At 45.8% G+C, this 22035-nt stretch overlaps 2 protein-coding genes across 2 annotated transcripts; one reads left to right on the forward strand and one right to left on the reverse strand.

Moving 5' to 3' along the window:
• The first annotated feature begins 594 nt into the window (after positions 1-594).
• On the forward strand, positions 595-2650 carry RIOX1 (ribosomal oxygenase 1). Its single transcript, XM_062577224.1, has 2 exons — positions 595-765; positions 1036-2650. The coding sequence occupies exons 1-2, from the start codon at positions 595-597 to the stop codon at positions 2608-2610; spliced, it is 1746 nt and encodes a 581-aa protein (XP_062433208.1). The 3' UTR covers positions 2611-2650.
• A 639-nt stretch (positions 2651-3289) lies between these two features.
• HEATR4 (HEAT repeat containing 4) lies at positions 3290-19146 on the reverse strand. The gene is made up of 14 exons (XM_062576250.1): positions 18281-19146; positions 17243-17427; positions 15224-15367; positions 14210-14410; positions 13332-13517; positions 12477-12677; positions 11319-11479; positions 10658-10762; positions 9483-9601; positions 8641-8821; positions 7533-7602; positions 5588-5777; positions 4826-4904; positions 3290-3499 (listed from the first exon to the last, which is right to left on the reverse strand). The coding sequence occupies exons 1-14, from the start codon at positions 19144-19146 to the stop codon at positions 3290-3292; spliced, it is 2898 nt and encodes a 965-aa protein (XP_062432234.1).
• Positions 19147-22035: the final 2889 nt, after the last annotated feature.

Genomic DNA, 22035 nt, shown 5'->3' on the forward strand with positions numbered 1-22035 from the left:
CAGGCTCTCAGAGCACCTCCAAAGCCGCTGACAGTGCCGTTCCGGAAAACCTCAAGCCTAGGAGAGAAATGGGGAGAGGAGAGACAAAGGGCGCGTACAGATTATTTTTATATATATATATATATATATATATATATATATATATATATATATATATATATATATATATATATAAACCACAGTATGACACGATAGCATTTTGGTTCTGGAGATCCTTCAAGAGGAGGTAGCCTTTCACCGGCCACCTCCACTAGAAGCACAAGAAAGGGCCGGGAGGAGAGTTAGACCCCATCCAGCTCTGATTTCTCCTCCCCGTGCAGCAGAGCCCCACGAAGCGATCCCGCCGCCCCGGCCCTACCAGCGCGGAAGGCGGCTGCGGGCCTCCAGACCGCCGTCCCTGCCCTGCACCTCCTGGGAGATCTTCGCCACGAGTGCGTGCAGCCCGCTTCGGGAAGCAGGCAGTCCAGCCAGGGAGGGCGTAACGCATCGCCCCCGCGTTAGCGCTTTCTTCTGCCCGCGCCCTCCTCAGGCGGATGCCGTGAGCCGCGGCCCCGGCGGAAGCGCCGCGGCGGGGCGGGGCGGCGCGGCGCGGCCATGGCGGCGGGCGGCGCGGCGCCGCGGCGGCGGCTGTCGGCGCTCTCCGTGTACCGGCGGGCGGCGGGGGCCGGGCGGCTGGAGCGGCGCCGCCGCGGGCTGCCGCTGCCCGCTCGCCGCGAGCGGCCCGAGGCGCGGCCGAGGCGCGGCGCGGAGCGGCCGGCGCCGCCCGCCGGGCTGCACCGCGTGGAGCGGGCCGAGGCCGCGGCGGCGCCGAGCCCCGAGGGGAAGCGGCGCGGGGGTCCCGCGGCGACGCCGAGCCCCGACGGGAAGCGGCGCGGCGGCCCCGCGGCGGCGCCGAGCCCCGACGGGAAGCGGCGCGGGAGTCCCGCGGCGGCGCCGAGCCCCGACGGGAAGCGGCGCGGCGGCCCCGCGGCGGCGCCGAGCCCCGACGGGAAGCGGCGCGGGGGTCCCGCGGCGACGCCGAGCCCCGACGGGAAGCGGCGCGGCGGCCCCGCGGCGGCGCCGAGCCCCGACGGGAAGCGGCGCGGCGGCCCCGCGGCGGCGCCGAGCCCCGACGGGAAGCGGCGCGGCGGCCCCGCGGCGGCGCCGAGCCCCGACGGGAAGCGGCGCGGCGGCCCCGCGGCGGCGCCGAGCCCCGACGGGAAGCGGCGCGGCGGCCCCGTGGCGGAGGGCGGCGGCGTGGCGGGGCTGCTGCGGCGGCTGGGGCGACTGGAGGACAGCCGGGAGCGGGCGGCGGAGCTGTTCCGCTGGCTGCTGGCGCCGGTGTCGCCGCAGGAGTTCGCGGCGCAGCGCTGGGAGCAGGCGCCGCTCCTGGTGCGGCGCGGCGAGCCCGGCTACTACACGGGGCTGTTCTCCACGGGCGAGCTGGACGCCATCCTGCGGAGCGGCCAGGTGTGCTTCGGCACCCACCTGGACGTGACCAGCTATGCCGAGGGGGTGCGGGAGACCCACAACCCCGTGGGCCAGGCCCTGCCCGCCGTCGTGTGGGACTTCTACCAGAACGGGTGCTCCCTGCGGCTCCTCTGCCCCCAGGCCTTCTCCGCCACCGTCTGGCAATTCCTCTCCATCCTGCAGGAACACTTCGGGAGCATGGCAGGTGCCAACACCTACCTCACACCGCCAGGCACCCAAGGCTTCGCCCCCCACTACGATGACATCGAGGCCTTCGTGCTGCAGCTGGAGGGGAAGAAGCACTGGCGCGTTTACAGCCCCCGGACGGAGGCCGAGGTGCTGCCGCAGTTCTCCAGCGCAAACCTCACGCAGGCCGAGCTTGGCGAGCCCGTGCTGGAGGCGATTCTGGAGGCCGGGGACCTGCTGTACTTCCCCCGAGGGTTTATCCACCAGGGTGACTGTCTCCCTGATGCGCATTCGCTCCACATCACGGTGTCATCCTACCAGAGGAACTCCTGGGGGGACCTCCTGGAGAAGCTCCTCCCAGCTGCTCTGCAGATGGCCCTGGAGGAGGACGTGGAGTACCGGCAAGGGCTTCCCATGGACTACCTGGGGTACATGGGGGTCGCCCACTCAGACATGGTCGATGCTCGCCGAACAGCTTTTGTGGAGAAGGTGCAGAATCTGATAAAGAAACTCATCAAGTACACGCCTATCGATGCTGCTGTGGATCAGAGAGCCAAGTCATTTCTTCACGACTGTCTCCCCCCAGTTCTCACACAAAGTGAAAAGGCACTGAGTGTGTATGGATTTCCAGCCCGGTGGCAAGATGGAGGCACTCGCGATGTCGATATAGTAATAACGAAAGACACAGAAGTACGCCTCCTCCGTCACGGCATCATTAGACTGTGCAATGAGGAAGCTGGTGTGATGCTGTATTACACGACAGAAAACTCACGAGTGTATCATAAAGAAGAGCCCAAGTCCCTTGAGATAGATCCTGAGTATACAGACAGTATCGAATTTCTCCTGTCTTCTTATCCAAACCATGTCACTGTGGATACGCTTCCATGTGCAACCTTGGAAGACAAGATTTCTCTAGCTACACTCCTGTTTGAGAAGGGTATTCTGACTACTAAGAAGCCTCTGGTGCAAGTGTAACTCTATTTTTGAACAAAATAAACATGCAGTTGTTTATAAAGTATTTTCTCCTGTTCTTACCTTACACCTGCTGCTAAGTGTGAATCAGCACTCTGGATCTCAGTTTCTGATCTGGAGGCAGAAGGGCTTTGACCTGGGTAGACAAATCAAATACTGTTCTGACCAAATGTCTGCTGTTGAACTGTGCCTGTTTAAGTGACTAGAGAAGGTAGTTGCTTTATTTTGTTTTTGCCAACCGTACTACTGCATCCTAGGTGACTTCAGGAAGCTAGTGAACTTTTTTGCAGTCTGCAGAGCAGCTGTGTATTACAGTGTTTTAAAGCAGACTTTGTTACTGTGGGAAGTACTCTCATTATGTAAAGGCATATTTCATGATGGTCACCCAAGAGCTATACCGAAGTTCGGGCTAGCTGGAGTGAATTTGAATAGGGCATTCTCTAACAGTTTGCTCTTCCTTGTGCCAAGGTTAGGGGTTTGGATAGGAAACTGGAAATGGAGGGTGTTAAAGGTTTCCTGTACGGAAGGTAAGTTCTCCCGTGACCTTCATAATGCTACTTCCGAATTTGTGCTTTTTATGATTTTGCTGTGCCTGTTAGGGAGCTACCAACTGGTAGTACCTCCTCTCACTGCAAAGGGAGCTCAGAAAACTGAGGGATGTTTTCTTCTCTACTACTGTAGTTCAGATAAGAAATTCCTTTAAACTTTTATTAGAATTACCAGGAGTGGATTGAAAAACAGCAGCGATCCTCTCCAGGATGTCCTCGCGTTCAGAATCAAGGTCCTCTCTGCTCCAACAGATTCGGTTGGCTTTTTGCCAGAGCCAGTCCGTAACCTTTTCAAGTTTCAGTAGCTTCTGGGTCACTAAGTCCTTTTGGCTTAGCCTGAAAATCTAGATCAAATACATCGGCAGGAGAGTGTGACAGTAAGTCCTCTCTCTCAGTTGAAGAGTTGTATCTGGTGCAAATAAACTATTGTTTGGGCCATGCAAGTAACAGCATATTTGTTTCACTTTGAAGTGTCATAGGAGAAGCCCAGATGAGAGTATTTTACTCTCCTTCAAAGACTTGAAAGTTAATTACAAACTTTAGGTGTGAAGACACCTGATAAATTTGCTGGCACTTTTTTTTTGCGGAAGGTGTCTCCCACTTCTCTGGAATTCTTCTGTTAAGAAGGAAATGATACTTCCTGTGAGGTAGCTAAATTATTGTGGCATATAGAAAAGATACAATGAGTGCAGTTTATGTTTCTTTTATACTTAATCAGATGTACCTAATGCTCTGTAGATAACTTAAAAATGCTTGTTAGTTTTCATTTGCTTTTTTTTTTTTTTTTTTTTTTTTTTTTTTTTTTTTTTTTTTTTTTTTTTTTGCCTGTAGAGGCTGTAAGGTACTATTTGATGCTTTACAAGAGAATGGATGAGAGAACATCCATTTGGTCAGAAACATTTGGAGCATTACTTAAGTTTTTCTTCTTTCAGACAAGAGAACAAATGCACTGATGGGGCAGCTTTCTAGAGCTATTCTTGTAGTTTGCCTGCAACATCATGCTGGGTAACTTGGATCCTGGAAATGACACTGCAGAACTGAAGGACAGATGAATAATTTGGTTTCTGGAAGATTCACTAGGAAAAGATTCCTGCTTTAAAAATGATCCTGAAAATATTTTAATATATTTCTGCTTAGGAAAATGATTTTACTTAGATTTAAATTGGAAGGAAGACAGAAACATTTTTAAAGGGTTGGTTCTTTCTACAAATGACTATAATAACCTGAGTAAACAGATTAAACTTCTGCTCTAGTGTATATAATATGTTTGATCGGATGCATTTAGAATATATGAAAATTGAGATGCTTTAGCAGTGCTTGAGAATGAACTTTGCTTAGAATTTTTAGTAGTTGGAGTTCAGATGGCAAGACTGAACACCAGAGCTAGATACAAATCTGCAGTGTGATTGTAACAAAAAAAAGGATGCTGCAGTTTGGAGCTGTAGTGGGAGGGATCCTGCAGCCTACTGAAATGAAGCAACAGACTGATATTTCCTCTCCCACCCCCAAAAGCATAGATAAATTCTCTTGCATGGCAAATACTGTGACTTTATGCCTGGCTATGTCCTGGCATAACAGTACCAGATTGAACCTCTTGTAGACCCTATGCGGTTGCAGAATACAAAAAAACAAACAAAAACAGTAATTTTTAACAGAGCTGCTTTCCTTACCTTTTTCTTGATCTCTTTAATCATTTCTTGATCTTCCTTATGAGGAAAATTAAGGATCTTCACAGTTTTTCCCACCTCTCTAAATATAAATGTAATAAAATATAATGATGTGTTATTTCCACAAAGCAAAGTTTTCAAAAGGAAGAAAGATTCTCAAAAAATTATGTGGTAAGTGTTGTGGTCAGCCTCATGTTACTGTCTAGCTTTCCATGAGCATTTACTCTGTGGACCACAGGTTAAGAGTTGCAGAACTGGGGTGCTTCTGTCCTGCCCTCCTTTATAAATGATGTAAAAATAGAGCATCTTGCCCAGTTCTCTTTGCATGCATAAGGCCTCCAACCATGACACTATGGGCTATTCAGCTCGAGCAGGAGGGCAGGATTAGTGCCCCCTATTAAAAACTTAGGAAGCGGCTGGAGAGAATTGGGACGATAGAGATGAGCGAAGAGCCCTGCCTCCTCCTCTGGTCTCTTCCATAGCATTCTTGGGGCTCCTGCAGTGGGGTGTGAAGACATCTTCCCTGTCCTCATTCTGTGATCATCTTCCTAGGGAGCTTGGTTTGGCACTAGCTCCAAGAAGTGTTTTGCAAGTCAGTTTTATATGTCATCCCTTCTCTATTGTCATCATTCAGTATTTATTGAGAAAAAGGCAGCCTTAGGAACATACATGCTATGCATGTTCTCGATCTACTGATAAGACTGTAGTAAGAGAAAGATTTCAGTTTGCCTTGCTTATGCGTTCCTGTGGAGTTTAATGACTTACTCTCTGACCGTTTCGTTTGGCTCCAGAATCAGTCTTTCTAATAGTGTAGTCTGAACATTTTCATCCTGCAAGCGGAGTCTGGCAATGCAACAGCAGGCTTCTCTCCGCACTTCTGGCTCTGCCTCATAGTGAACAGCCCAAAGAAGAAGATGCTTCAGCTCAGGACTCGCATGGCCTATTTGGCCCAGTGCTGCCAATGAAAAGAAAGAAAAGCAGCGCTAAATGAAGTGCTATTTATAGTCCCTCTTTTTCATCAGGTTTCCAAAGAGCTCCCTGTCCACAGAAGCTCAGGGACATTGCATTTGCCCATCCAAAGGCTGCTTGAGCATAAAGTGTCTGCTTACTAAAGTGGGATGCAAAAATAAAGTGGTTCCTTGGGTTTTAACAGCACTACATGTACAAAAGAAGGGAGATCTTGATGATGCTTTTTGTCTTGAAGCATAGACATCCATGGTTGCTACGAAGCTTGCAGTCGTTTCTGTCAGTAGTGCGCTGGCCTGGTCTTGTGAGAGACCCAGCCTGTTTACAATGCATACGCCAATATACTCTACATAAAATGCTACTGTTAGCAACAGATTTTTTTTTAATACAAATCTGTGGCTCTCTAATGTTAGCGAGTACAAATTAAGGCAGAGTTTCCTAACAGGCTATTGTGAAGGTAAATATAATGGGAGTTAATATACTGGGTGCAGGTATTCAGATAATCGGTAACAAGAGATGATATCTGCACCTCATTGAACCTAAGACAGATTTTGGAGCCCAGAATGCTCCCAATACACAGAATCACAGCTCTGTAAGTAATTATTCTTACGCTGTCCCCTCTGCTCTGGCTGTATAGCAATATAATCCCCATCAGGAATAAGGAGACTTGCACTGTTTCCTCCCCCACAGGTACGTATTTTCCTAGGTTGCTTCTCCCTCCTGCCCCTTCCTGGTTGTTCCCTGCTAGGAGCTAGGTAAGGAACCTTAAGATATCACCAAATGTACCTGTTCCTAACTGATTTGAAGGTAGAAATCTAAGATTAGGCAAAGAAAATCTTGATGTATCTCCTGTTAATCCTACATCTGATTTTATAGAGCTATGTCTACAACTTTTCTAGCAAGACCATGAGGGATTTGGATGGTGAGCTGCACAAAAGAGATATTTCCCTCTCTTCTCTCACAGAAGTGACTCTTCATGTTAGGTCAACACTAGATAGTCCGGTATATAACATGGTTATCTAACAGGCAAGTACTGAGAGAAGATGCCTCTTTCTAGTAACTCTGTCCTGGGGGGATTAGGAAGCTCTCAGCTTCAAACTATGCTCATGGGATTTCTAGGAGACTGTAGGGGTTGTCTGTGCATTTTGTGCCAGGCATTGGCACTTGGAAACTGATTATGAAAGCATAAAAGTACTCATAGAAATCCTTCTTTCTGTATTTTAATGTTTTGGGATAACAAGCCCTGTTTGCAGCTATAGTAACTATTCAACAGAAGTGTTTTTCTGATGCAGTTTATCAGCTAGGCTTGGCTCGAACAGTGTGGCAACATGGAGATGCTGAGAGCAAAAGAACACAGTAAGCAGCAAAATATTGGTTATTGGCAGCTGCTGACAAAAGGCCAGAAGATTTTTTTTTCTGTATAAGAGTGGTGAAAATCCCAACACAGTTCCTACACATAAATAGTTCTACTCAAACTTAAAAATAGTGTTTGTAGGTCATAGGCTACGACAAAGATTTAAATCCACGTACCACATCAGCACTCTGTTTGCCATTGCCACAGTATGAGCAACGCTGCTTGATTTACTGTCTACATACTTCTCATGCCTGGCATGACACTTTCACATTTTCAAATCTTAAAATGTTCAGAAATCAACAACAACAACAACAAAAGATAAAGCCCTGAGGACAGGCTGAAATTGCCCCCCCCCCCAAGGACCTGAGTTGTTAATGAGTTCTCTAATACCTCTGATGGCAAAAACCTTGATTATCCAATGAGGATCATACTGCATCATTTCATAGAGACACCGGAGGACCTGCAATAGAAGGGTACAAATGTTAGTGCATGTTGTTGCAGTGCTTTATGCAGGGTGAGATTGGCATGATGTGCTCCACAAGTTCCTAGCTCATGATGGACAAACTTCTGTCCTGAAGAGTTGACAAGCAATGATACAAGTGGGGGGAAAAAAGGCCAGACAAACAGTGAGCGGAGTTGTGTGTAGGTCAGGAAGCAACCATTAAGCAGTGGGACATTTCAAGAGAAAGCCAGGCTCTGGCTTAGGAGACTTGCTGTACAGCCCACGAACTGGAAAGCTGATGCAAGTTTTCATGGGGCCTGATGAAAGGCTATGGAAGCAATTGCAAGGGGGCATCTTGAAATTTGGATAGTGTTAGGAAGAAAGGAAACAAAATGCTACAAAGCATTTCTTTTGATAGAGCATAGAGGGCTTGAATCCTGAGAGACTGTAAGCAGTACAGCCCTGTGAGATTAGCCTCTAGAAGGCTCCCTTGCTCCATCCCAAACCTGCCTGGTCCTCCAGATACGGCATGGGTTGCTCTTGTGCTTCACTATTCCCTTTCTATCACCGACATTCCCAAATGTTCTTGTGTTTGATATACAGTGAAATCTGTGTAAGATTTACAGTGGGGTACACATATGCTGTGCAGAAAGCGGAAGCCCACAGGAGCCATTTTTAGTCTGAAAGGTGGAGGGAAGGAGGAACCTAAATGTAAAAGCAGGACTCTAAAAGACTGCCCAGCCTTTCCGAGCTTCCTGCAGAATTGTTTTGAACTCTGGTGAGGGCCGAGGAGTGTGGGTAGGACAGTTTTGAATACAGACAACCTGGTTTCCTGGTCCCTGAACCAAATTTTATCAACTTCTATGCAGATACCCCAACACATAGGAAATAAGTTTTTTGTTTTCAATTCTAGCAAGAAATATTTGCAAGAGACAGAAATTTAATATTAGCAGTCCCAGGAATTAACTCAGTTACCATTAATAAAGTCTTTTTTTTTTTTTTTTTTTTTTTTTTTTTTGCATTCAGGAGCTGTGTTGAGATTTTTTGACTACTCACATGCTCATCTTTAATCCCAAGTGCTCCTGCTGTAAGACAGGCTTCCTTCCGCACTGCAACGAAGTCACTGGAGAAGCACTGCAGAAAGCCTGGAAATAACTTGGCTGTCATGTACTGCAGCTGCCTAATCAAAAAGAGAGCTCGCACCTTGGTTTGGCAGTTGCCGGTGGTCAGCTTCACCCTGAGAGCACAAAGCAGGTCTTAGCAATGGGCTACTGGGATTAGTTTACAGGACTCATGCTCTGCCTGGCACATAAGAATCTCAATCAAAACTTTTTAGACTCACGGCTTCATATTGTCACATCTCCTTTGTAGGTCACTGGCCCCATATCATTTTGTAAGTTAAAAGTCAATGAAAATGGGAAATAGCCACAGGCACATGGTTTAAATTTCAGTAAATTCTCTCATTTTTTCTGAAGTTACTGTCTGTGACTTCTTTGACTTCAAGATTTCCCTTAGATGTATAAAGTCTCCTCCTGAATGTTTTGTTTTCCTGAGCTGAAAGAGTTGTTGCTGAGCCCTATTTCCTCACTTATCTGTTGGAGTGAAAAGTGAATATACTTCATATTCCTACACATTCTAGATCACAGTATAGCCTGAAGCCCATGTCAATGACATCCTAGCATAAGTCTCTTGGTTTACACATGCAGGCAGTTACTGTTTTGCTGAGAAAGTCTGTACAAGTAGAGCCCATACAATACATGGTGTAGCTAGAAGTACCTGAATAACATTTCCATTGCAGAAGAATGATGAGATGCCTGAAGGTTCTTGAGGAGCTCAGACCTAGTGATGAACTAATCTCTCTTTTGAAAGGGGAAGCTGCCATACTGGTTAATGCTTACCTGAGCTGATCATGGATTTCCTTTGCAAGCTCCATGTGCCCCAGTGCCAGAGTAGCCGCCTGACGTACTCTTATGTTCCAGTCCTTCCACATCAGCTGAGAAAGCTTATTCATTAGGTCCTATACAAGATGATAAGATGGGAATGCTGCAACATTAATCAGCAACAAGCTTTGGCCTGCTCAGGAAAGAATTTTCAAAAGATTTTTCAAGTTACTCTAGCTTTAACTCTGCTGCTGCCAAAGTCAAGAGTGCAACTCTCATTCAAGTTGGGAGAGTTTCACTCACAGCATCAGGAGGCAAGTGCTGAGCAATGTGCATCTCAATTGTAATACTCAATTGCAGTGCTCCTGGGAAGATAAAGGCTCCCACCAACAACCTGCCGGGTACTTACAGGGTTTTATCTTCATCTTTTACACACGCTCAACTCCTACACAACTTGGCTTTTGCTTACACTCATATTTGCCTTGATGGACACATGGAAACTGCTGATTAAGTTTGTCTAGCAAAAAACCTGGGCACTTTGTTTTGTTCTCAGGAGGAGGCTGTTGACTACACTTTATTTACTGAGATTTAGCTGTTAGGTAGAGTAGTTAGAGACACATCCTCCCTCTGAGTAAGCTAACCTAGAAGAGTCCTCAAAAAAGAGGGTGCCAATCATATTTAACAGACAGTAGAACAGCTGAGATGTTTTATAAATAAACTTAATTTGAGAAGCAATGGTAGTTGTACAGCAACCCTAGCCAATATACAGGGAAAATCAACATGTTGACAAGACTGATGATGACAAAACCATTGATCCCAGGTTGCTAGAAGTGAAGTAGGTGCTTCTCCCCAGCGGGGGGCAGTGCTGATTTGGCCCTGTGGCTTGACAGCAGTTGCTTGAAAGACATTGGTGTGGAAACTCTTTGGAAAGAGATCAGAGGAAAAGACCTTTTCATTTGGGGGCAGAGATACACTGTGCCTGCTGCAAAAATTAATTTGTTGCGGTGTCAGTTGTGTGTGTGTGTGTATGGTGGAGGGGAAGTGTTCCTTCACTCTTGGGAGTTTTACTGGGGTGAGGGGTGGGGAGGGAAATCCCACGTCTGCAAGCTCTGCAGTATGCAGTAATAGAAATACTTGGGATCACCTGTCTTTAGCAGAGGTTTCAGGAAGAGTTGTCATGGCCCCCTGCTTACCTGGCTGGGGTGCCCGCCGGCACCAGGGAGAGCCCGGCAAGCCCGGGCCCGGACCGTCCAGCGGGGGCTGTTCAGCTCAGCTGTCAGCAGGAAGCACACCAAGGGCTGGAAATGAGCACAGCAGGGTTAGCGTACCACCCTGCAGAGCTGAGGCTCACGCTGAGCTGAGCCCAGTGCTCCTTGCTAGGCCAGGCTAGCTTTGCTGGCCCTGCCCAAAGGCCGAGGGCTGAGGCTGTATGACGAGGCCCAGTGTAGTCCCCTTTCCCACCATGCAACCCAGCACACCCAAACTGTGCCGGAAAGGCAGCTGACAGCAACACTTGAGCTGCCTGCAACCTCCAAGCGACTCTCCAGCCACAGTTTGTGGCCCTTGCCTAAACACACTGTCTTAAAATATAACTGAGGGACAGGTCACTTCAACTCTCAAATGACCTGGGAGAGCTGAAGTAGACGTTTGGGTACAATGGAGATAAACCACTGCAAAATACATCCTGCCATTGCTTGGCTCATTACTCTGAGCAGACCAGGCCCCTTGTGCAGGACAAAAATGCAGAGACAAATTTAACCTTGAGGAACAGAGAGAAGAACACAGGGTTGCTGGAAACTGTATGCCTCCATCCCCTCTTGTTGCTGCTCTCTCTGCCCTGGGGGCTGCACCTACCGTGCGTTCACTGAGGTGGGCTAGCAGCAGGCATGCCTGCTCCTCTGCAGCTGTATCATTCTTCTCAAACAGCTGAGAAAGAAGCTTTGTCACTACTGGCACAGTGATGATGTTCTCCAGAGCCAGGCATTGCGCTGCTGCCCAACTGTCTGCAGAATTGCCTGTCGACAGGGGAACAGAGAAAGGAAGTTACTGCCAAGGGAGACAGCTACTGGCCATGTCACATGCTATGGTGATTCAGGTCCAGACCTCAGCCCCAGCGCAGCACCCTGGCATGCAGAAGACCCCTCAAGCAGTTCAAGACCTAAGTTATTGTTCTCTGAGCACTAGGGAATGGACATGGTCACCTTGTGATCAAAATATCTTCTAGAATTAAACAGTGACCTTCAGAAATGATGGTGTTCCCAAAGGAGATAGGTCCCTGAGGCATAAAGGAAAACAGAGTCTCTCACTGGAGAGTTTCAGATACTTTTTGAGTTACAAGTGATGAAGATGGATGACATTTGTTTATCTTTCCTTATAGAAGAGGACCTGACAGCTTTGAAAACAAATTTTTCCCCTTAAACTAAGAAATGGATACAGCTAGTATGTAAGACCTGAAAGACTTTGGATTTTGCCTGGAGTGTCAGCTACCTCAGAAGAGGAGTCAAGCTTTCATCCAGGCAAGAATGAGTAATGGTGGGAGGAGTGCTTTGACTGAATTCTGGGTACTTGCTTCAAACCTCCTGAAATCTAGCAGGAGATAATGTAATACAGAAATCTATGTCCAACAGAAGACTGAAAGTTGCACAGCTGAACTGTTGGAAACTCAGCCTATCAAAACTTTATTTGAATTTGGTGAAGAATCCCACACTACAATGCTGTTTTACAGAAAACATTCATTTCACTGCCCATCTTGGCAGAGCTGGAGGAGTTGGAAACACCTAGAAGCAGCACACCTAGCTATGTGAAATGTTATCCACATGAATTTTCCAGTGACCTTCTCTGCAAGACTCTGAGACTGGCTCCAGCCAGGACTGGCAATGGTTGGTTCTATGAGGGCTACATACATAGCCTTTCCAGGAGATAGACTGTAATCCCAAAATGGTGAGTCTGACGTAGCTGAAGAGCTAGGAGAAAAGTAAACATGACAGGGAAGCTGCCACAGAGCCATTTTACCATGTGCCAGAGCATCCTTCATGATTGATTGTGCCTCCTCATTCCTTTTCCCAGTAGCGTAGTGACACAGTGCAGATGCTATTCTCACATGGGCGTTCTTGTCCTGCAGAGTCTCTCTAAGTAATGGCTGTAGTTCTGCAAGCACTTCCTGGGTTACTGAGGACTTCCCAGCACTATCTGCTTCTGCAACGTAATAAATATCTGAATAAGAGAGCAATATATCTGCCCCATGCTTTTTTCCCCTGTATAAAAATAGGAACGTATTTTCCATGCAGTTGCTAAATGGTATGCTTGAATTCATGATAGTAATAATGGAGTATGGAATACATAATAATGCTACAAATATGCTTGCAAAAGCAATACTTTGTCCATCTCTAATGTCCACTGGCACTGAAGATCTCCATATTTCACCAAATACCAGTAAATTTCAATTTGCAACCCATGGCAAGGTAGAAAATGATGTTTATACTTATTTTACAGACAAAGGTTAGCAGGGAAAATTGATGTAGCTCAGTCAAGAACACACAAGACATCTTTTGCAAAACTTATAAAAGAAAGCCATTTGTGCTAAGTTAACAACATGGTCATTGCTCTCATGGTTTCCTACTCTCCAGCAGCGTATATAAGATCAAGTAGGAGGTAGGTGGAAATTAAGTTCACTTGATTCCCTTTGTTTCTGAACGGCCTTAGATTAGAGTTTATTTATGAAATGCCTTTTTATAACACTGGGTCCGAAAGTACTCGTTTTGCATATTGACAATTTTATAGAGCAATGATGCTTATAATGAGGTATCATGCAATTGCCCTTGTTTTCACACATGGATGACATTTCATAACGGTTAAAATTTCCCATACCCACATGCAGATCAGCAGCCTGCAAGCAGGAGCTTCTCTCACTGAGATTCTGAGGGCTGGTTTTCTGTCCATGTTGTTCGACTGCAGCAGATGCACAAGCTATGATAGCCTTGATTCTACTGATGTCATGTACACTTGTGAGAGACCTCATTAAACCTTCTTTTGTCATATTTCGCCACTGGGGATCTGGCATCAGAAAGGAAAATATGTTCGGATAACCAGCACAGCAATCTGCCCTAGACCTCCTACACCTGGAGGACCTCCCTGGAATGGATTCACCAGAAATGCAAAGGAGACTTTTATTATTCCCTCGGCTGCCCTTGTTTTCTGTTTCCCTCCCCCAGGGATGGCATCTTTATGTGCCCTACATGCTTCTCTTTATCTCCTCAGGTAAACCATAGTACTGCACTGGAAATCTGAGTCATGCCTAGGCTGTTCCATGCAGTGGATAGCAGCCACAGGCAGAAGATTTAGACTTGGGGGAACATGTCCACCCCCACCATACAATCACTACTTAGCAGAGGGATAAATGTGTTTGTCCCCCAGCCCTCTGCATCCATGTCAGGACTGTATTTGCCCATCTTTGCTTCAGTAAGAGAAGTGGAGAAAACTCATCTATGGGTCACTCCAAACTCATCAAAGTGGTTAAAGACTTCCAGGAGAGAAGACATCTGCACTGGTAGATGAAAGATTCATAGTGAACACCACAAACCTATTAGGATCACAGCAATTACTTGTTCATAAAAAAACTAGGAATAGAACAGTGTTTTTGAGGATAGGCATGACATTGTCAATTCTTTACACAAGATCATTAAGCAGCTAATAACTATTTGAGTTCGTTCCGGACTGAGTAGGTTTTAATAGAACAATCCACTCACGCAGGTTCCAAGCATCCTTCCACTGCTCCAGCATAGCTCTGAGGGCTTGTATTTCCCAAGGCACTCCTTTATTAGACCCCTTAGCCTCCTTTTGTACTTCCTTGGCCTTTGTAGGAGGTGATTCCTCATCATTTTGCACAAAATAAGGAGTTAAAGTGGGGAGAGCAGTCCATCGCAAGACTCCCTTCTTGGGTCTCCGAACTGCTCAAAAAGAGTTTGTTGAAAGAGATTAACAGTAGTCTATGTTAACCATAACCTGAAAGAGTCAGAGTAGAAAGACATCTCAAAGAGTTGCTATGATGTACATCCCAAGCACCTCTAGCATCAGTCCGAAGCAGCAATAGCAGTATATTTCCCTGCAAATGAGGCAGAAAAAATGGAACTTCTCCCTCAAGAATGCCTTCCTTGGTATGATCAGAGAAGGTACAGGAAGTTGGGAGTAGAAGAATGTAAGCTATGGATCACTTCTACTGAAAAATCTTAGCTCAGCAAAACATCAATGCTTGAGCTTAAGTGAGAAGCAGGTATTATTCACTTCTCATTTAACAAGAATACCATGATGAGTAAGAACTAAAAGCAGATCTGTTTCGTGATAGATCCAGGCAGTAATCCTTCCCTGTGCTGTCGCTAGAAGAGAATGTGTGTGGGTGTTAGTATATTGGTGTATGTGCAGGCGTATGCACTTGGAGGTTAGCATGTAGGCTTTGTTCTACCCTGTGTATCTGTATATCTGTAACTGACTTCTTCAACCAACTGGATGCATCCTGTCTCTTTTGTAGTCACAGTAATTTCTGTGGTTCTTCAAATGACACATCATGGGGGTCACCATATTGTTCGCTCAAGTCGCTCTTAGGAAAACCTACCTTTTTACAGCAGCGGAAGCCAGAATCAGAGAATAGGAGTGATCTCCCAAGGACAACCCCATTTCAGACAACCCCATTAAGCATGCAGCTACTGATATGCAAGGTTTGGACGTTCATCACTTTATACAAACTGAGCTGTGGGCTCTTTTACCTGCCCTCCTCTGCGGCTTGCAACCCCAGCACTCAGGTTGTCTTGGGAAGGGCTGCTGAAGATGTTTGCAGTATTGATCATGGTTCTCCAGGATGAAATAGTCCTTCATCCCATCATCCATCTGATGGACAATCTTTGCAGTCCCTGCATACACAAAGGAACAGATGCTACCTGAAGAGCTTCCCTGCAAAAGAGGTCTCTGGTCTGCAAAGTCTGTCAGCGAGTATCAAAAGAGAGATGTATCTACCACTTTTTCCTAACTGCCGTGAATGCACTAAAGTGGTTGCATCAGGAAAGGGCTTCCAAAAATGACTTGAGAGTGGTGAGGAGGTTTGCAGAAGTCAACACGAAAGGACAGTGGACCTGTGAAGTTGTGGGACCCACCTCAGGAAATCACAGAATCATAGAACCAGTAAGGTTGGAAGGGACCTCTGGAGATAATCTAGTCCAACCTCCCTGCTCAAGCAGGGTCACCTAGAGCGTGTTAGACAGAGTTGCATCCAGGCAGGCCTTGAATATTTCCAGAGAAGGAGACTCCACAGCCTCTCTGGGCAACCTGGTCCAGTGCTCCGTCACTCTCACAGGGAAGAAATTCCCCCTCACGGTCAGGCAGAACTTCCTGTGCTTCAGTTTCTGCCCATTGCCTCTTGTCCTGTCACATGGGACAACTGAAAAGAGCTTGTCCCCTTCCCCTTGACACCCTCCCTTCAGGTACTTACACACACTGATAAGATCCCTCCCCTCAGTCTTCTCTTCCCCAGGCTGAAGAGGCCCAGCTCTCGCAGCCATTCCTCGTAGGGCAGGTGCTCCAGCCCTCTGATCATCTTTGTAGCCCTGCGCTGGACTCTCTCCAGTAGCTCCATGTCTCTCTTGTACTGGGGAGCCCAGAACTGGACACAGTACTCGAGATGAGGCCTCACCAGGGCTGAGTAGAGCAGCAGGATCACCTCCCTCGACCTGCTGGCAACACTCTTCCCAATGCACCCCAATCGGCCTTTTTGGCCACAAGGGCACATTGCTGGCTCATGGTCAAAAATGCACCTTGCAAATTCACCTGTAATTCCAGCTGGAGACTGCAATTCCAGTCTCATCAGATGGTTAGTTAAAATTGACCTCAGGCCCTCCTGTCAATATTTTGGCTGCTTCTAAATGATTTTCTTTGTTCATAACATGCTGCCAGTTATATTCAGTAAATACACAGGCAATCATTCTCTATTCTCTTTCTGCCTCTGTGATCTTATTATCTGAAGTCATGATCCACAGACACTTTGAGACAACAGTCAGATGAAATAAGGAAAGCCTCTCTAAGAAGCTCCTCCTTCAGTCTCCATGTATTTTTCAATAATTCAAAATATTTATGATAGCTCCACAACAGCTAGCCGGTTAAAAGCAGCAGTAAATATCAAATCTTACTGAATACTCAATTGAGGCCTATGCTATTCTGTAATTTTCCAGCACTTACTATCCTGGATAATTCAAAATCCCAGAAAAGCTGGTATAAAATGTGTTACTTAACCTGGACAGAGAGGACACATGAACTCCAGAGCTCAGGGCTCATGGAAAGAAAAGAGATCTACCAATCATTTCAAATCAAGGGACGTTGCTCCATGCCATCTGCAAAAATATCACCTAGGCGTGGGGACAAAGTCTCCAGTCCGAAATCATCTCTGTATTCTGTGTGTGGACCAAAACTAGCAACTAAGGCTTAACAGAGCCCAGGGCATGCTACAGCCTTTTGGGGTGATACCAACTTACAGTGCTACTGCTGGTCTTTGAGCATAGCTCTGGCACAGGAGCCACACGTGAACCACCTGAGAGCTTCAAGGTGCTCAAGAGCAACAAGTTGTCCATTCTCGTGCTAGTCCTTTTGGATGAATATTTGACTCATCGTCCACGTTTTACTGTGCCCAGTGCTTGCTTTGAAGCAGCTATTCCTCTAGTTAAGTGCTAGATGCCATCCTTCTGGACCCACTCATTAAACGAGATACAAGAGCTTGTGCCAGGTCATGTTTACCTTACCAAAGTAAAGCTCCCACTCAAAAGCATTCTTAGGAGTATAGGTGTATTTCCCAACATGGGCCATCAAATGTCTCGGCACGGAAGATTCGGGGCTCAGATGTGTTCTTTCTGTGTTATCAGCTGTAACATTTATATCAACAGGGTCATCAGTTGACAGCGCTCTTGGGTAATAAGCAGGCAGCCCACTAAAAAAGAAACATGACACCACTATAGGCTTAGGAGCCACTGGGATGAAAGGGGAGCAGTGCAAGAACATACTTATATTACAGTCTGCGCTGTATGTGAGACAACTCTGTTCCTCTAAGTGTTCACACATTTTCTGCCACAGGGGCACTTCCTCTGTGCAGTTTCCTCCCACCACATGGTGCAATCATATCTTGGATCTCCCCACTCATGATAACCCACACAATAATCCGGTCAATAGCATGAGGCTGACTACCAGAAGAGCAAATCTCTTTTCGTAATGGATTCATGAATGATTGGTGAGGCCCATTCTGGGGAGTTATGTGAGACTTTGGGGTCTTGCTTCAAAAAAGGAACAAAGAAGTGGGAGAGGATTCAGAGGCCATCAACAAGGAATTAGAAAACATGATGTTTAGAAAAATGTTCATCAGAGATGACGTGAAAATACCAGAACATATTTTTAAAACAAGAGCATAGTACCTAGAGGAGATGGAGGGATAAATTTGTCTTTTGTGCACAAATTATAATTTTCAGAGATGCTCAAACAGACAATAAAAGGCCATATCTATGCACATTATTAAAGTCATTCTGGAGACAGTAAAAATGTAAGAGATCTTTAGGAGACCTATTGTAAATGAAGTCCTCATTAGGCACAAAGGTGGAAAAACCACGGCACAAAGTGGCCTCTTGTTCATACACCTCATCGTGCTGCCAGAGTGAAACGCCATCCTTGTCTCAAAGACATAAAGCCTCTATGCTTCTCAGTGAAGAAATGCAGATGATGCACCATGGGAGCAGTAGTAATGAGGAACAGCCATGAGGCAGACACTACAAAATAAGATGTCTCATCCATACCTGCAGGAGATCCTGGGAGTCTTCTCAGATGGTGTCTGGGATACGATTTCCATGTCATTTTCTCTGCCCTGAATATTATCCAATATTTTCAAATCTCTATCAGAAGAAAGCTCATCCCTGATTGTGTTCCAAGCAAACTTCTGCTTTTCAGGGTCAAGGGGTTTACATTGATCTGAGCCACTCCCGGCCCTCTGCTGATCCACAGTCCATTGAGCTGTCATCCTGTTCAGCTTCTCCCGCCCTGTTTTCTCCACCCCCCGAGTCATATTCTCTGCTCCTGTGATGTTTTCCTCAGACACCTGCTTTTCCTGTCTTCCTCTTGTCAGGGAGCTGGATAACTTCTCACGGGGCTTTGTCAGGGATGCCTGCATGCCTGGAGTCTTACAAGAAGGCACAGGTGGTAGAAAGAACTTTTTGGGCAAGGTTTCTGGTTTGGAGCCCCACAGGCTGTCTTCCTTCCTGAACTTAGGAGAACGTCCATTATTTTTCATAGGGAAAAGTGGTTGCTTATGAGGGTGGAGTCTGATCGAGTGCTTGAAGTTCATAGCGATAGGCTTTTCACTTTTTGGCTTTTGAATGATATCAGAAGGATCATAGAGGTGTTTGAAGTTGTACTCCTTATAGGATGGTCCTTGTTGCTCCAGTACATCCTTGGAGAAACTCAGGCCCTCAACTATCTGCCTAAGGTGCTTTTTCAGGCAGTACAATTGATGTTTCTCAGAGTGGCTGAAGTCCTGTGATGGCATGGTGGTGTTTGTGCTCTGCAAGCCCGCAACTGGGCCTCTGTGGACATGCAAGCACTCAGCCAACACACCAGGCTCCTCAGCAACTGAGTGACTGTTGCCACGAAAGGCTGATATCTTCATTCTACCACGACTGATGAAGCCACCTCAATGCTGTTACTGCTGCTGCTGCCAATAAACCCTTTAAAACATAGCTATCAGTTTGAAGAGCTCTATCAGTTATTCTGCGAGATTGAAATCCTACGGATCAGTGAGCATGAGGAGGAAGATCAGTCTCATTCCTTCTGAAAGAAAAGGGAGCTATCACCAGTTTCTGTGTTTTTAATTTGGACATTCCATTCCTATTTTTCAAAGTTATATTTCAAGACTGTACCATTTGGGAGACATCACTTTGCATAAGAATACAACAACGGCAGCAGGACTGACAACAGTAAACAGTGATGACAGCACAGAACAGTTAGCTGGACATGAAGCTGCCTATTTTTAAATACCTTTCAATGCCCATTGAAATGGGACTTCAACCTATATTTAATGCTTTGCTGAGCTAAAGTCTAAATTTCTAGTAATGATTAAAAAAAAGCTAAAGAGCAAATGAAGAATGGAATAAGGGTAGTGCAACAACTTTGTGCAGGCTGGGAGGAACCAACTGTTAGCATCCACTGGTGTTGCTGCTGAGATTTCTATTTAGAAAGGTGTTTCTTAGAGACATACATAGGCCTTTGAATTCATTTTATATAACACATTTCAACCAAAAAGTGGCAATGCTACTTCTTCAGTTTGTTGACATGCTTTGAGTCAGACACCCTGAAAGGCATCAGTCAATGAACTACTAACACACAGCAACTCCTTGTGCCCCATGTGGTATCACCCTCCCTGTTACTAACATTTACTGTTCGCTCCAATCCTGTCAGATTGTACTGAAATCTCGTGGAAGTGCTAGTGAAACTGGCAATAAAATGTATATTTATATCTACATGGGCAGGTGTGTATGTGTGCATGCATGCAATTATGTATATATTAAAAAAAATAAAGTCAACTATGAATTAGGGCAGACTTACCAGTTACCTTCTCGCTGTGGCTCTTGCAATCCCGGTCTTGTTTTAACAGGCATGAGATGCATTTAATTTCAGAGTAAGGATTTGCTCCTTTGGTGTTCCAGTGCTTGTCCTGGCCCTGTTTACAGAAGTTGCCTGGCAACTTGTAGGGTACTTCAGTTCTGTCAAACGTCCTCTGTTCCTCGTAAAGTGTATCTGCCTGGGCTTTTGGTTTGTTTAATAATGCTCTCCTTTTAAATATCAGCATGGGTTTTTTGAACTTATTTCTTCAAACTGCACTTTGTAGGAATCTTTTAAAATCTTTTATACAACTATACTCAAGCCTTACTCAATGTTTTTCTACATTAATAGAATTTGTAGTGAGGCACAGTATATGTCATAAACAGGATTACGGGGTACCTGGTCTTGGGCATGCAGTGTGATCCCTGTGATCCTCAGTTTTGCTATCATCATCACTATACATACTATAGTGTATGAAATGTTAATAAAATATTAGGCCATAATCTCTCACAAGGGGGAATTTGTGTTATGTAGCTGACATAACAGCAAAAACATCTTTCAAAAGTAATATATAGGTCAGGAGAGTTAAAAAGGATTAATCAAATATATTTGTCTGTTTTTAAAGCTGCAATAAGGAGACAATAATTGACTGGACTTACTATTCTTATTTTAAAAGCATGACCTAACCGTTGTTATTTATGATATTTTAGCAACATCCTTGGAAATTTATGCAATACAAGACTCATTCTCTTCCTTAAGTTGCTTAAATTTAGAAGGTGGGGTAAAGACAAGGCAAAACTGATCCAGATGCCATAGGCAATATCAAGATTGAACAGATATAAAATTGGAAGATGTGCTTCCAGAATAAATATGATTATAGAATTGCCTGTTATCAAAAAGGGTGTTGAGTGATATAAAGGAATGTATAAACAATTGTGCCACTTGTGGTATGAAAGGTTGAAGGCAAGTAAGTATTAAATAAGTATTAAAAAAGCAAGCTTTAGAGCTGCAGAAGGTGGTACAAGCGCTACCTTAGTAACGCAGAAAGACTCACATACGCCAGGCAGGAGAAAGAAGGGTGTTTTTGCATCCCTGGTTCTGCCCAGCAGCCCGAGGTCTTTGCTAAATCAGATGTCAAGACACCCCAATGGTGAGGACAGAGCAGGAGAGCAATACACGTGGTCCAGGGGTCCCTCTGTATTGGTATGGCTGTGCTCTCTAACACTCATCAGACACAAATCTTTCTTTGCCCATTTCTCTTAGCTTATAATGATGCCTGCTTGGATCATGTTCCCTACTGGAAGCCAGAATGCATGCCCTTTACTAATCCTCTCCTCATGCTAGATCTCCTTTGTCTTTAATGTCCTCCAGCTTAGTTCTCAGTCATCTCCACACCACCCAGCTGAGCTCTGCCAGTGGGACTGAGAGCATGGTGCCAGTGTACAAATGTGAGACAGACACAAAGCTTGGGCTGGGCCCCAGGAGAAAGGGAGGACTGCTGGACTGCAATTTTGGACAAGAGAAAGGCATTAGCCATTAAAATCACCATATTACACAGGCTCTGATGGAGCTGCAGCTACAGTTACATTATACAGCATCTGATGTCTCCCCTGCATGACATGGGCCAGTTTCATCACAAATGGAAACATGACTAAGTGCTGCAGAAGTGTACAATATGGGATACTAGAAAATGGATGTCAGTGCTTCTGGTTAAGAGCTCTGAGGCTGCTGGGAACTGACTCTTCTCCCTAGAAGGGCTACTTGCCTTCTGTGCCTTGTGGTCATGTCCCCTTTAGAAGGACATGCTCTGGCCAATAATTCCCACTCCTGACCCCAAAACAGTCTGGCCATTCAAGAAGCCGTTCTGTGTCCTACAAAATTCTCCAACGTGGATGTGGTTCATTTGCTACTTTGCATTAGGATGAGAAATCTGTATAAGAGATCATTACTGATAAGA

Source organism: Rhea pennata, chromosome 5, assembly GCF_028389875.1.
Source record: "Rhea pennata isolate bPtePen1 chromosome 5, bPtePen1.pri, whole genome shotgun sequence".
Lineage (NCBI taxonomy): Eukaryota > Metazoa > Chordata > Aves > Rheiformes > Rheidae > Rhea > Rhea pennata.

Coding starts and splice junctions, on each gene's coding strand:
- RIOX1 (XM_062577224.1), top strand. CDS start 595: ATGGCGGCGGGCGGCGCGGCGCCGCGGCGGCGGCTGTCGGCGCTCTCC. Junction 766..1,035: donor CGGAGCGGCCGGCGCCGCCC/GCCGGGCTGCAC, acceptor CCCGACGGGAAG/CGGCGCGGCGGCCCCGCGGC.
- HEATR4 (XM_062576250.1), bottom strand. CDS start 19,146: ATGAAGATATCAGCCTTTCGTGGCAACAGTCACTCAGTTGCTGAGGAG. Junction 11,480..12,476: donor GAAGGATGCTCTGGCACATG/GTAAAATGGCTC, acceptor CCCTGTCGACAG/GCAATTCTGCAGACAGTTGG. Junction 9,602..10,657: donor CCGGCGGGCACCCCAGCCAG/GTAAGCAGGGGG, acceptor CATCTTGTATAG/GACCTAATGAATAAGCTTTC.